This window comes from Trematomus bernacchii, unplaced genomic scaffold (genome assembly GCF_902827165.1).
Source record: "Trematomus bernacchii unplaced genomic scaffold, fTreBer1.1, whole genome shotgun sequence".
Lineage (NCBI taxonomy): Eukaryota > Metazoa > Chordata > Actinopteri > Perciformes > Nototheniidae > Trematomus > Trematomus bernacchii.
In genome coordinates this window covers 3,708,988-3,722,380 of record NW_022987840.1, presented here as the reverse complement: position 1 = coordinate 3,722,380, position 13,393 = coordinate 3,708,988, and the positions used below count along the sequence as shown (strand labels likewise).

At 40.2% G+C, this 13,393-nt stretch overlaps 1 protein-coding gene across 3 annotated transcripts in view; it reads left to right on the top strand.

The window, feature by feature from the left end:
* The window catches only part of sv2a (synaptic vesicle glycoprotein 2A), a 49,992-nt gene that overhangs the window by 26,245 nt on the left and 10,354 nt on the right, over positions 1–13,393 (top strand). For all 3 annotated transcript variants that reach the window (XM_034112838.1, XM_034112839.1, XM_034112840.1), the window contains 8 exons: positions 1,875–2,055; positions 3,676–3,827; positions 6,243–6,376; positions 6,929–7,018; positions 8,310–8,417; positions 8,788–8,876; positions 9,428–9,592; positions 10,014–10,147. In XM_034112838.1, the coding sequence (XP_033968729.1) occupies positions 1,875–2,055; positions 3,676–3,827; positions 6,243–6,376; positions 6,929–7,018; positions 8,310–8,417; positions 8,788–8,876; positions 9,428–9,592; positions 10,014–10,147 (1,053 nt within the window). The remainder of the gene's footprint in view (positions 1–1,874; positions 2,056–3,675; positions 3,828–6,242; positions 6,377–6,928; positions 7,019–8,309; positions 8,418–8,787; positions 8,877–9,427; positions 9,593–10,013; positions 10,148–13,393) is intronic.

Here is a 13,393-nt window from a genome sequence, read left to right as displayed (position 1 = left end):
GCGTCCATTTAAAGGGAAGATGAAAGAAATCAAATAACAATCAGCCTCTAACCACCATACAAGCACTTTTAGTTACTAAGATTACATTTGCAATTTCATTTTTTGCAACATTGTAAACCCTTTTTTGTAAAAATAAAGGCCACAAAACGACTTGATAATGTCAAGAAAAGGTAACAAATTCATCAGATTTTGTAAAACAAGTTTCAAAGACATAGCTTGGTATGTTTTTATGTTATTTAGCTGACAGATGTTCACTCTGGGTTTTACAGGTGACACAGCGGTCTCATTGATAAAGTCCTTTGACTCTATGCATTACATTAATGCACACAATGTTTAAATATTGCTTACTGCACATATTTTATAATTTATTGTATTCTATTTCGATGTAAATTACGGCTTTATTCTATTGCTATCTTACTATATTTTTATTACAGTGTTCTTAATATAGTGTGTAGTTTTTAAAATATTTGCTTTTAATTTTTATGTACAGTATGCACCATGAAACCTGGTCAAATTCCTCGTACGTGTGAACCTAACTGGCAATAAACCCATTTCTGATTCTGATTCTGATTGTACTTCTCATCCATGTTGCCTTCAAAATTAAGCTCCTCAGTTAATTGTAGACCTTTAAAATAAGAGTTAAAAAAACAATCTCAAATCAGATGAGAAGGTTAAAAGCTCTGGAACAAATGAACCTTGTCAATTGCCAATTGAATGCCTGCAGTAATGAGGTAGTAGCATTTTATTGGTGCAAGATGTTAAATGGATCTAAAAATCAACAAAATCGACTCCATTTCCCTTACCTGGTTGATTGTCCATTCAGAATGGAGTATTGGAAATAGGGTTCAGTGGACATACACTGTACATGCCTGTGTGCTGCATTGTTTGATTGCCCTATTTAATAAAGGATAATCAAGCATATATTCCAAGCTTTTCACATATTAAAACTAGGAGTGACATTTTGAACGCAGATGTCAAGGCCAGGCACTAAACAACGCCCCTGTCCTTGTTTTCATTCTGCGGCATCTCCCCCATAACTCGTGTCACTGCAGGCTCAGGGAGCGTGGAGACTGTTGACAGGATGTCAATAAGGCAGAGATCTCAAGCGAGGTGTGTGTGTGTGTGTGTGTGTGTGTGTGTGTATGAGTGTGTGTGTGTGTGTGTGTGTGTGAGCATCATGTCTCAGAAAGCTATAGAGACAGACAGAGAGAGGTTGGCCTGGATAAGCGTTTGGGATGTGAGTCATGTTAGCACCTCATATCACAAGACTTGGTTGAAAACGTCTTCAAGTCATACTAAATGCTCGCTTCTGACTCCTAACCTGATCAAAGAGACATACCATTTTAAACTTCTTGACTTGACATTCAGGTTTTTTTGAAAATACGTTTAGATTTTTAGAATTTGAAGCTCTCTAGGATCAGCAGCACGTATGAGCGCAATTGTGTATGAGCCCATCTAGTTTATTTTATGTATTTGTTCTTTGTTTACTTACGTTTAAACCCCTTTTGGGTTTTTTAAGACAAATGGTATAAAATAAAGGTTGGTATTATTTTTGATTGGTTATATTTTATTAAAATAATCTTGCTGCTGTATATGGTTCAGATGATTATGGTGCCCTTCTCTCTGTTTTGTGCTCTACTCAAAATCAGTAGTCCAATTAGGCTGCCAAAAAAGCTAATTTACTGGACAGTGGAAATCTAATGACAGTGGCTGGAAGTAATATCAATGAGTTTTCTGATGAATAATAACTCATTATCATGCCCTTTGTCTCTTCACTTCCTCATTATCTTGTCTCATCACCCCCCTGCCATTACCCCCCTATTCATATCCACCATCTCTTCCCATTTTCTTTCTCTCCCTCTTGCTGGCTCCAGGTCTGATCGTGTACCTGGGGATGATGGTCGGGGCCTTCGTGTGGGGGGGCCTGGCTGATCGGATTGGCCGGCGGCAGACGCTGCTCATCTCCCTCTCCATCAACAGCGTGTTTGCCTTCTTCTCGTCCTTCATGCAGGGCTACGTCTCCTTCCTCTTCTGCCGCCTGGCCTCCGGTGTGGGGTAAGAAGACAGATGGGTCACACAGAGTGAAGAGAGACCACCACCAGCGTGGCACGTCAGCTGATTTGACAAGCGGGCAATGCCATATGTCAGAGGACAGATACACAATTCAAAACATATATTGGGGTTTAAAGGGCCCATGTCATGCTTTTCCGGTTATAACCCGTCCCCTTGTGTGTTATGAAGGTTTTTATGCATGTAAACGGTGTGCAGAGTCACAAACCCTCAAAGTACACCCTGTAGCGAGTAAAACTCTAACACAGAAAATACCTCCCCAAAACGCCTTGTTGGAGATACGTCATTGTCCATTTGATTCTTCCATTTCGTTCCGGGTACGGCATGATGTCATACCCGGAACGAAATGGACCAATCCGTGGAGCCGTTACGTTACGTCCGCGGAGCCGTTACGTTAAGCCCCCGCTGATTGCTCCAAATTGACCAATCCACAGACTTCCTCACACACACATCTGTGTGCAGGGAGCAGGCAGCTCAGCTGATTTCTCCTCCCTGGCTGCAGGCTGATAACAGACAGTTGGGATCGCGGCGAAATTCTCTCTGCAGACCCATTCTCACAGCGTTTATCAAGCTTTTTCTTACTCAATATCAAGCCACACTTATTGTTTTTACTTCGGATGTGAGTTTGTGTGTGCTCAGGATGAGTTTGGCTGTGTTTCGCTGTGTATCCTAAACAAGGAAACAACACCTCCACGGAGCTCAGCGCGATTCACAACGTCCCGACCAATCAGAGCACACTGTGCTCACAGGGAGGGTGGGGGCTGGAGCTTTGAGCTACAACGAGCCGTTAAAGGCAGAGAGTGAAATTCAGTGAATACAAGTAGTTTACAGAGATGCTGTATGAGAAACCAATGTGAGTTTGGAAAATTGCACAATATAAATCTATTTTAGTATACCTCAACAATGGAATTATGATCAGTGGAAATGGCCATGACATGGGCCCTTTAAGGAAATCCCCCATCAGAGTCTTGGTTGTGTGCAGTTTGGCAACTTTGACACTATAGGCAAAAACATCCTATTTGTGGTCAACTTTCAGAGTTTGGCTATTGCTCCCATTACAACATGGTGATTATGGATGTTTCTGCCATTTGGGCAGAACATGTACCTCTTTCTAAATGAAGTCATGGTAAAACAAATCTCTGCCCCTGTTTGATTGCAGAACTCTGAGTCTGATTATTGCTATCATTTCCCATCCGACTATAGTGGCTAAAATCGGTGCTTTTGATTGGAGTCATCCATTATTGTTCCTTTTTAAGACTTAATCTTAATTCATATACAACTACAAGGCTGATCAATTATCCCCCTATTATCTAAAAAAACACTCTTTTCTATTTGTTGTGTTACATGTACTTCCTTTTCATCCTCCCTCCTTCATTTGTTTTTGATTTCACTCTTTTTTCATAGCAAAACTAATTTATATTCTTTCCATATTCACCGCGGTTTAAAGAAAGATTGTCATGTCTTTTTCGTTTTCTTTCTTCCCCGGTGTTTCTCCTCTCTCTTATCTCACCTATTATTTTCTTCTCCTCCCTATGGATCCCTTATCTTGCTCTTCTTTAAATTGTCTTTCCCTTTTTAATTCCTGCTTCTCTCTTGACTCCACAGTATTGGCGGCTCCATCCCCATCGTGTTTTCCTATTACTCCGAGTTCCTGGCCCAGGAGAAGCGAGGAGAGCATCTGAGCTGGCTCTGCATGTTCTGGATGATCGGGGGGATCTACGCCTCCGCCATGGCCTGGGCCATCATCCCACACTACGGTGAGAGAAACAGACCAATCACAGGCAGGGAATCAAGATCCAAGGCAATATGTCTGCCTGTTAGTAAATGTGTCAGTTAGATAAACAGACATTTTAACTCTTATCTGTGGAAATGCCATTTACATTAGAGACTTTTGAAAATAACTGAATACACTAACACAAGTAGCCTACTCTACTTTGAGATACTTGTTCTTGAAAAAGCAAATGGAAAATCGAGTTAAAGGTTTAATATGTAACATTACCAAATTATAATATCCACAAAGGACTAAGCCTATAGTATGTTATGTATTTGGTTCAGTTGTCTATTTTTTCCCAAATGTTTCCAACAGTTATCAAACTTAGAGAAATCAGTAGTTTTAAGAAAAATGTAATATTCCCCAAAATGTGTCAGTGTTGAAGAAAGTAAGCTTCCCGGCACTCTGCCTCGATTGTTGTCATCAGAAATGCCTCGGAGAAACACTGATTTGTATTATTTTACGTATCTGCATGTACCAGGTTTTTTTTTAAGAAGAGGATACCTCTAAGGAATTTGTCTCTCTCCTCAACATATAAATATTGAAGGAATCAAACCTAATGTGAGAGGTTGACTGCAATTACAACAATGGTGGTTAATGCTTCGCACATTCAACATTTTAATAACTTCGAGCACCTGTCCAGAATTTTGAGTTATTTCTCTTATTACAATTGCTGATTGAAAAAAACAGGTCAGTCAGATTGCAGACAAAATGTAAATATTGTAAATGTAAAATTAAGAGAAGAGGAGAGCAACTTACCAAACCATACTGGAGCAAACCTGACAACTAATTGCTGCAGTTTAAGGAAATATACAGACCAGGGGCCTCATTTATAAAGCCTTGCGTAGGATTGACGTGGGAAGGTTGCTTACGTAGGACAAAGCAAATAAATACGCACAGACATTTTCCGATTCATAAAACGCTGCGTACCGGCGTAGGACTTGCGTGCGGCACGTCCTACGCCGGTTTCCCTTTATAAATCACAATCAACTCGAAATGCGGCGCAGCTTTTGCGGGCTTCACGTAACGCCTATAAATAGTCAAAGAAACGCCCCGTATTAATATTCATTTTGACTGACTGCATGAAGAAGATCGCAGGAAATGACGACAGAACAGCTAAAAAAGACATTTCACACCGTGTCAGATTTGGGTTCTTTTGGGGAGGTGGAGACAAATCACATTGTTTGGTGGATGCAGTTTGAACCAGAGTAGCAGCATGGAGGTCGGATCGTCACCAAAATAAATAAATAAGTGGTCCGAAAAAGGTTAATGACAAAATACACATAACCTTCCTCAGGCAGTGTGTCAGTGTGTTTGTGCCGGGGACAGGAGACCCCCCCCCCCCCCCCCCCCCCCCCCCCCCCCCCCCCGTGATGAGAAACTGTAAGAAAGTATCGGGGGATCCCTGCGGAGTGGAGTCAATTCATGTTTATTTTTTTATTTGGTGGTTTGTGTTCCAGCTGTGGATCAGCTGTGCGCAGCGTCTCCACTGCAGCCTGTGCGTCTCAACCCCCCCGCAGCAACTCTATCCACCAGTTAAAGGAAATAAAACTAATGTGTTGAGTTATATCAGCTGCCAAATCTACCAAATATATGGTGTTCTTAGTTTCTATACCTTCTGTGTTTTATGAGCGACTTATCAAGTCTTAGCAAACGGCATAAAACATGATTAAACGTGATAGTATATAAAACCATGCTCGTATCTACAACCTATAGAAAAGCAAAACGGCCTCAGTTTAGACGTAATTCTGTCCTTCTGCATACCGCATCATTTATAAGAATACATGTCATAACATTAAGATAACATATTCAAGGTGGTTTTCAAGAACATATCCGTATATATTTATTTCTCCAAGTTATGTTTTTGTGTGCACTGAGGAGTCTCAAACAGGCGTTTGTTTAATCATTTTAAGATTGGCTTTAATCAATGTTTGAAAATGAATTCTTCAGATATGATAAATGAGAGGTAACATTTTATTTATGGTATTATTTCCACATATTTCTCTCCATTCTTCCTTCTGCCAACGGTGTCGCAGTTTCTCGTCTCTCCCGTTTTTGTGCGTACCGCATACGGATGGGTCAGAGTTTGCGTGGAGGACTGCACATTTTCCCGTCAAGTTTGTTTTTTATAAATCGCAAACATTGCTTAGAAACTGGCGTACGCCATCTTTTGAGCGTACACACCGTTTATAGATGAGGCCCCTGGCCATTACAGTATGAATAGAGGAAGTTTCCTGTGCTCTCAATTCAAGTCTTGCAGCTGCCTCTCTCACCTCCCCTCTCTCACATCCCTCTCACACCTCCCCCCTCTCGCTCCTCTCTCTCCTCTCTCTCACTCCCCTCTCTCACTCTCCTCTCACACTCTCCTCTCACACCTCCCGTCTCTCATCCCCTCTTTTAGGCTGGAGTTTCCAGATGGGCTCGGCCTACCAGTTCCACAGCTGGCGAGTCTTTGTGTTGGTGTGTGCCTTCCCCGCCGTGGCTGCTATCTCCGCCCTCACCATCATGCCCGAGAGCCCCCGCTTCTACCTGGAGGTACGCCTGTCAGCCCCCACCACCCCCAGTCTTTGTTTAACAGCTTACTTGAATACATTTGACCTTAGTGAATGCATAAATAATATTGAGAACTCAAACGTCTGGAAACTTGCAAAGTGGAAGATGCAAAGTGCTGCTTGCACACTTTTTCAGAATATTTTGAGTAAATAAATATGTGCATATATACATGCTGGAGCAGGCTAAACAGCAAAGCACTGTAAGAGACGTAAATTACTGCTGAAGGTTTTCATCTCTATTCAGTTTACTGGAAATATTGACACACTAAAAAGTAAACAAGGGAAGTAGAGATAAAGCAAACATTTTTGAGTTTGATGAGAGATTGACTGCTCTTCAGCCATGAGCATGACAGTGGTTCAGTATCAATCTTTGGACATTAAAGCATATACACATGTCACAGTCGAGGCACACAATCCAAATATGAACCTCAAAATAAGCACATTAAGGCCCCTTTAAACCTTCATTTCCAGGGGGGTTCAGTACAACATGAGGGATTACTAACATGTTAATGTTCTTTTTGTTTCTCTCCTCCAGAATGGGAAACACGACGAGGCGTGGATGATTCTGAAGCAGGTCCATGACACCAACATGAAGGCCAAGGGATACCCAGAGAGGGTCTTCTCTGTAAGTCACACTCAATAGCCGCGTTCACACCGGAGAACTTTTGCCCGTACTTTTCGCATTTAGTTCCATTAGTACCCCTTATGTCGCGTTCACACCAAAAAGAGTACTTCAAGCCGGGAACTTTTACCCCCATTTTTAGTGCCTGCTGAGAGATGGTACTTTCCTGGGGGAAAAAAGTGCCCTAGTTCTGATTGGCTTGGCGAATTGCAAACCACGCCCCGTAAAACTCTGAAATGTTTTGTAGAGCCGCCATTTTATTATCCTCGCATTAGCATTATTAGCATTAGCATTAGCCCAGCGCAGAAACGCAGAGAGACTAACTTATGGCAACACAAAATAAAACATGGGAGCGGTGGAGATGAGGAGGTGTCGGCGTTCTGGCGATTTACTCGGAAGGCTTCAGTAGAAGCTGCTGGGAGTCCCAGCAGCTTCTACTGAAGCCAGTCCCCAACTCCGGGGACTTCCGGCCGGGGACTTCGGGTGGCAGTATACGCCGTGAAGTTGTTTGCGGCCTGCCAGTAAACCCAAAGCAGAAGAAGACGAAGTGACGTCAGCGGCTCATTTGCGTAATCTTCCCTCAGGGAACTTATTCCGGTGTGAACGCGATCTGTACTAAATGCCCTGGGGTAATAAGTGCCGGGGCACTGAGTGCGGCAAAGCACTTGGTGTGAACGCGGCTATTGCTTCACACTTGTGTCTGTATGCAGGAGAAAACGTGTTCACTCAGTGCACGTGTGTCTGGCTGCAGGCTGACACACTGCAGCAGGTTTCCAGCTCTGTGCTGCATAACATTAGCATATTCATGAATTTAAAACAGATTTTCTTTAAACTACTGTAATCTCTTAAAGCTTCAAGCCGCACAGTTCACATGAATGCTTAACTGAAAATACGGGGAGACAATGCTTTAGTACGTCCTCTTACCACTCGAATGAGCATAATTATAATCACTGTTTAATAAAACATAGTGTTCATGGTGAGACATTAGGCAGATCAGGTGCCTTATTATTATTAAGTGGAGCCTTTTTCTGTGTTGGGGTAGTGTGACAAGGGAGAGCAAGTTTGCCATCTGTTGTAAATATACTGCACAGAAATCAAACAGTTCCACAATTAAGGATTTGGCACTGTGTATCTTATAATGCATGCTGAGGAAAATTAAGTATTTATAACACCAGACTGCAAGACATGTTCATCTATAGGTCTCTGACTGACTATCTTTCCATTTACTGCAAGAAACATTTATATCATCTCAACAAATCTCACATTTTTAAAAAGGTTTTGCTGTTGCTTCCAGGTGACCACCATCAAAACGGTGAAGCAGATGGATGACCTGGTAACCCTGGGAGACGGTGCCGCCTGGCATCAGAAATGGAGGATTAAGCTCACCTCACTTTTCCATCAGGTGACAGTTTGTTTCTTATTTCATTGTTTTCTTATTTAGCAATATTAAGTGTAAAATACTCTATTAGGATTAGTATGATTATTTTTAGCAGTTTTAAACAACACATTTGAACAAACAAAATCAGCTCAGCTTTTTGTTTTTGTGGACAGTTTGTATTTATTAACAGGACGTGTTTATCTCTCAGTTTGTGCTGCAGAGGCTTTATTTGCTTTAAGCCTTGAAAAGGATGTTTTTGGACATGTGGTTTATTTCTTGCAGGTGATGGGGAAACAAATGTTTTCTGTATCATCCGGTGTATGCCTCGTTTTGATCACTACTACCTTATTCTTTTTTTCTCACTGTGTCCCTTTCTTTGTGTGTGTTCTCTCAGGTGTGGTCTAATTTCCTGACAGTTTTCTCCCCCGAGTACCGCCGCACCACCTACATGATGATGGCCGTGTGGTTCTCTATGTCCTTCAGGTAAGATGAGGTCAAAGAACGGATCACCCCTACAGATTTGTCCGGGTCTTATTGAGATATATAGTACAGTTCACACTACCAAGTGACATTTATGCTGTTGTTTTGTGTTGGCGAAACAAGAAGTGCTAATTTGTCCAACATTACCTCCATACCTAATGACATGTTAACCTTACAATACGGCTAATACACAAGAGTTTCTCTCCTAATAGGTCAGAATAAAATAATTAAACAACAGAGAAGCCCAAAAATAAAATGTAAATGTACTATGGATTAAGTTTGTATGTCCTGTATTATTGGAATACCACATTGTAAAAATCCTGCATTGCAAATAAAATCTTACACATTTACAAGTTTCGGTAAAAAAAAAAAAAGTGTTTATTAAACAATAAAAGTTACAAATGAAGTATATCCTTTTCCTGGGAACATTCATGCATGCTGTAACAATAGAGGCCTCATCTTATTCCAAAGCCCTTTTTAAGGTTGTTTTTTTCTGACAGCAGTGCTCTCTCTTTCTCTCTGTCCTCCTCCCTCTCCCTCTTTTCCTTGTGCAGCTACTACGGGCTGACAGTGTGGTTCCCCGACATGATCAAGTACCTCCAGAAGCAGGATTACGCCTCACGCACTAAGTTTTTTGCCAAGGAGAAAATAGAACATGTCACCTTTAACTTCACCCTGGAAAACCAGGTCCACCGCCAAGGAGAGTACTTCAACGACAAGTGAGTCCGCTAAGTTATCTCGTTTGTTTTGGAAGTGTGGAATGAGGGAAACATTTCATTTTGAATTAGGTTACATGATAGTCAGGTGCCTTTCATTCCAATAATATTACATTTGAATTATTTCCAACTTTTGTCGGAGGAATTTATTCACAAAGTCTTTATAATAAGGTGGATGATAGCCAGCCAGAGAATAATATGAATGAGGCTACAGCTAAATGTTTTATTCTGAGCATTGATTTCTTGTTTGTTTTTTAACAAGTCTTTGAAGGTTTCTGTTACCTTGCCTTTTCAACCTGAACTCTTCATGTTATTTGAATTCAAAAAGACACTCAATCTCTTTGCATCTCTCTTTTGTCTCCCTCCATTCCTCACTCCATCTGCTTGTTGTCTCTCTCTGCCTCAATTTCTCCATTCTCATCAGGTTTATGAACCTGAAAATGAGATCCATGGTGTTTGAAGACTCGCTGTTTGAGGAGTGTTACTTTGAGGACATCACCTCCAGCAACACCTTCTTCAAGAACTGCACCTTCATCGCCACCCTCTTCTACAACACAGGTAAGATACACTCACACTAACACCAGTAATCACACAACAGCTTGAGCAAGTGAAGGTGCATCTAAAAATGTATTTTCTATCCAACAAATGATGAACAATTGTGTGAATCGTTCTATAAAGTACATTTTTGACATAAATGGAATCCTATCTGATGCACAAATGAGTGGAAGATGTGCTGTGTGGATTTAATGCAATGCAGAAAAAGAGAACAACTTTTAACAAACAAAGAGAGGAAGACAGAAGACCGGCTGCCCGAAGGGAGAGGTGACGAAGTTTGGAATCCAGTCCGAAGAGAGTCATCACAATTTAATTAAATCAAATCAACAAGTTGATCGTGGTGAATTTTCATTTTGGGCATAACCTTGAATATTGACTTGAGGAGGATGAAGGCCTAATCATTTATGATAACTTATTTTTGCTTCTTTGACATGAATTAGAAAAAGCGAATAAACTCTGTTTTGAAGATCTAAATGTGGTGAAAGCTGTGCATCAAACCTCTGGCAGAACACCATTATCAAACACACTGTACATTTGATCATGTTCAAGGTTCAAGGTTCAAGGTTCTTTATTGTCAATCTGACATAGCTACAGAGTAATTATGCAGTTGAAAATCTTATGTCACAGGCTTCTCCAACAATGCAACATAATAACATAACATAATAACAATAAGAGCAAGAGCAATACAAAAATAATAATAGTTATAAAAATGAAATAAAGTTATGATGTGGAATAGTGCAGTATGAGTCTATATACAAGTTATTGGAATGATATATATATATTAGGTATTAGATACATACTACTGAGTAGCAGTTGAATGTTTGATGTTGTTTCAACAGTTCAATTGTTGTCTGCTCCCTCTCTGCCCTGATTCTCTCTCTGCTATGAGAGTGCTTTAAATATCTCCTTATAAGACATTCTCTTAGGTAAAGCTATTGGCACAATCTCAATCTTTTGTGTTGCTGGCTGCAATTTCATTAGGGATTGTGTCACATTGTTGTTATCTAGACAGATTGGAGGTATTTCTATTCATGTTTGTTTATTACATCCATCTAGTAAGCACATAGTCACCTGCACCATGGTGGATAGTAGCAATGTAAATGTACTCAAATACTGAACTCAAGTATAGTATTGAGATCCTTAGTTCAGTATTTAGATTTCCTGTTACACAATGTCTACTCAACTACATCTCAGAGGTAGATATTGTTATTCTATCTGCATAAAATTCATTTTTTATTTAACATGCCTATTGAAATATTAAAATAGGCTTTGCCTTCATTTTAATAATAATCATAATCAAATACAGTAAACATTATTTGTTAAATAAGCCAATCTGAATAATGATAACTTTGTTGATATATTTTGATGCTGATACTTGCTGATTTAATGTTGAAACCGAAGTCCATTTTGAATATGTGTAAACATATATATTTATACATATTTCTACCCTGTGATATAACTACTGTTGCTAAAGTACATCTAAGTACCTGAGTACCCTACTTATTTCCCCACTGACTGCAATTTCACATAGTCTAGCTACTATAAATACAACGGCGTTGGACATCTTTTAATATTTGCTTCTAGCAGATGCAGTATTTCTCTTTCCTTCCCCTGATGTGTGAAAGAGCAGCAACATCTGCTTCAACTGTTTGTCAAAATGGCTCAATTACTTTCTTTTTTCTCTCCACTGGCTGACTGGCACTATCCTTAATGCAGTATTGCAGAGCTGCTATGTCGCCTAGCAACCCAGGCCGAATCCACCATTAGTTCTGCTTTAAAATTGCAGAGCTGTCTCTCTTCTCCAACCGTCAGATGGATTTCTCTCCACTGTAATGACAGCAAAAGATGTCAGATGTAGAAAGCCAGTGGGGACGGACTGTATCTTTTGTACAATTTAGAAAAAGGACACTGCCCGCCATAGACTCAGCTTCTGGATCCACACATGCAAACACAAGCTATATCAGCCAGGCCGTGTTCTCTTTGTTTGTTGTTTTCAATCTTAACACACGTCAAGCAATCACTCACAGCTGCTATCAGTGCCGCCCGGGGGCTCCTCACTAGAATAGTAATTAGAAACGTGTTTGCTTATTAATGCTAAATCGCTCTTTGGGCTCCCTGCTCAGAACTTAATGCTGTCTGAAAGTTGCCAATGTGTACCTTTTATTGTCACACTGCGTCATGATGGGAACAAACCACATGGTGTCTGCAGCTGTGTAGGTGTTACGGTACATCATGTCTGCGGTAGGTACTCAGGCAAAGGCTCAAAGGGCAATTCTTCCCAAACAATACAGTGTATATGTAAGATTACTGCATTTGATTAGTCCAAATGTTCACTTAGTCACTTCTCTGCAAACCAAAAGAGACCATTTCTCAAGTTATTCAAGTCAAGTTAATTAAATTGACTATAAAGAGGGTTTTTAAATGTGCATGAGACCTTTTTTCCTTTGACACTTTCCACACACAAACCCGTTTACAGGAAAAAACTAGAAGAGCAACAGAGAAGGAATACCAGATGTACAGAATATACAGCTAGCAGTAAAGAGCTTTAGGCAGTCTAAGTATATTGTAATGTTTAAGGATAAACGTCTCTCGTCAAAAGCAGTGAGCACATATACATATAACATATACATATACATTTTTCCTAATAAAGCTGGACCATTTTCAGTTTCTCTTAGTCCATCTCCCCTACTTCTTTGCATTAAACATCTCTCTGATTTGTTTGTGATGTTCCCTTGTCTTTATGTTTTTACAATACATTTGACAAAAACACATTTGGTTGCATAGAATGGTACATTTAGAGATGTGTTTTTATTTTCATTTTAAAGCCATAGTCATGTTGTTGTGCCATTGTTAAAAAAAAAACTCATTACATTTAGCATACTGTGAGAGTGTTTTAAAGGAAATAAACATGAAACAGGAAATTGTTTTGCAGAACATTTTATTGTCACAAGAAATTCAGGATTTGCACGAAATTAACACTCAATCCACAGGAATAATAATTATTACATTGCTTGCTGTGTTTTACGTGGAGGATTGTAATTTATGTTTACCTCGATATTTACGTAGCCTGCACAATGAAGCCATTTGCGTAAAGGGTGCGTCAGTGCGTACATTTTACTTTCGTTTTAGTGGGACTGAAAGGGAGACAATCCGGGCGATTTAAACGGAAACACTATTTAGTGTGTTCACAGTTTGTTGGATGTTGAAATGCGTTTTTTCCACGTTTCATCATGCACCGTTAGAGGTGAG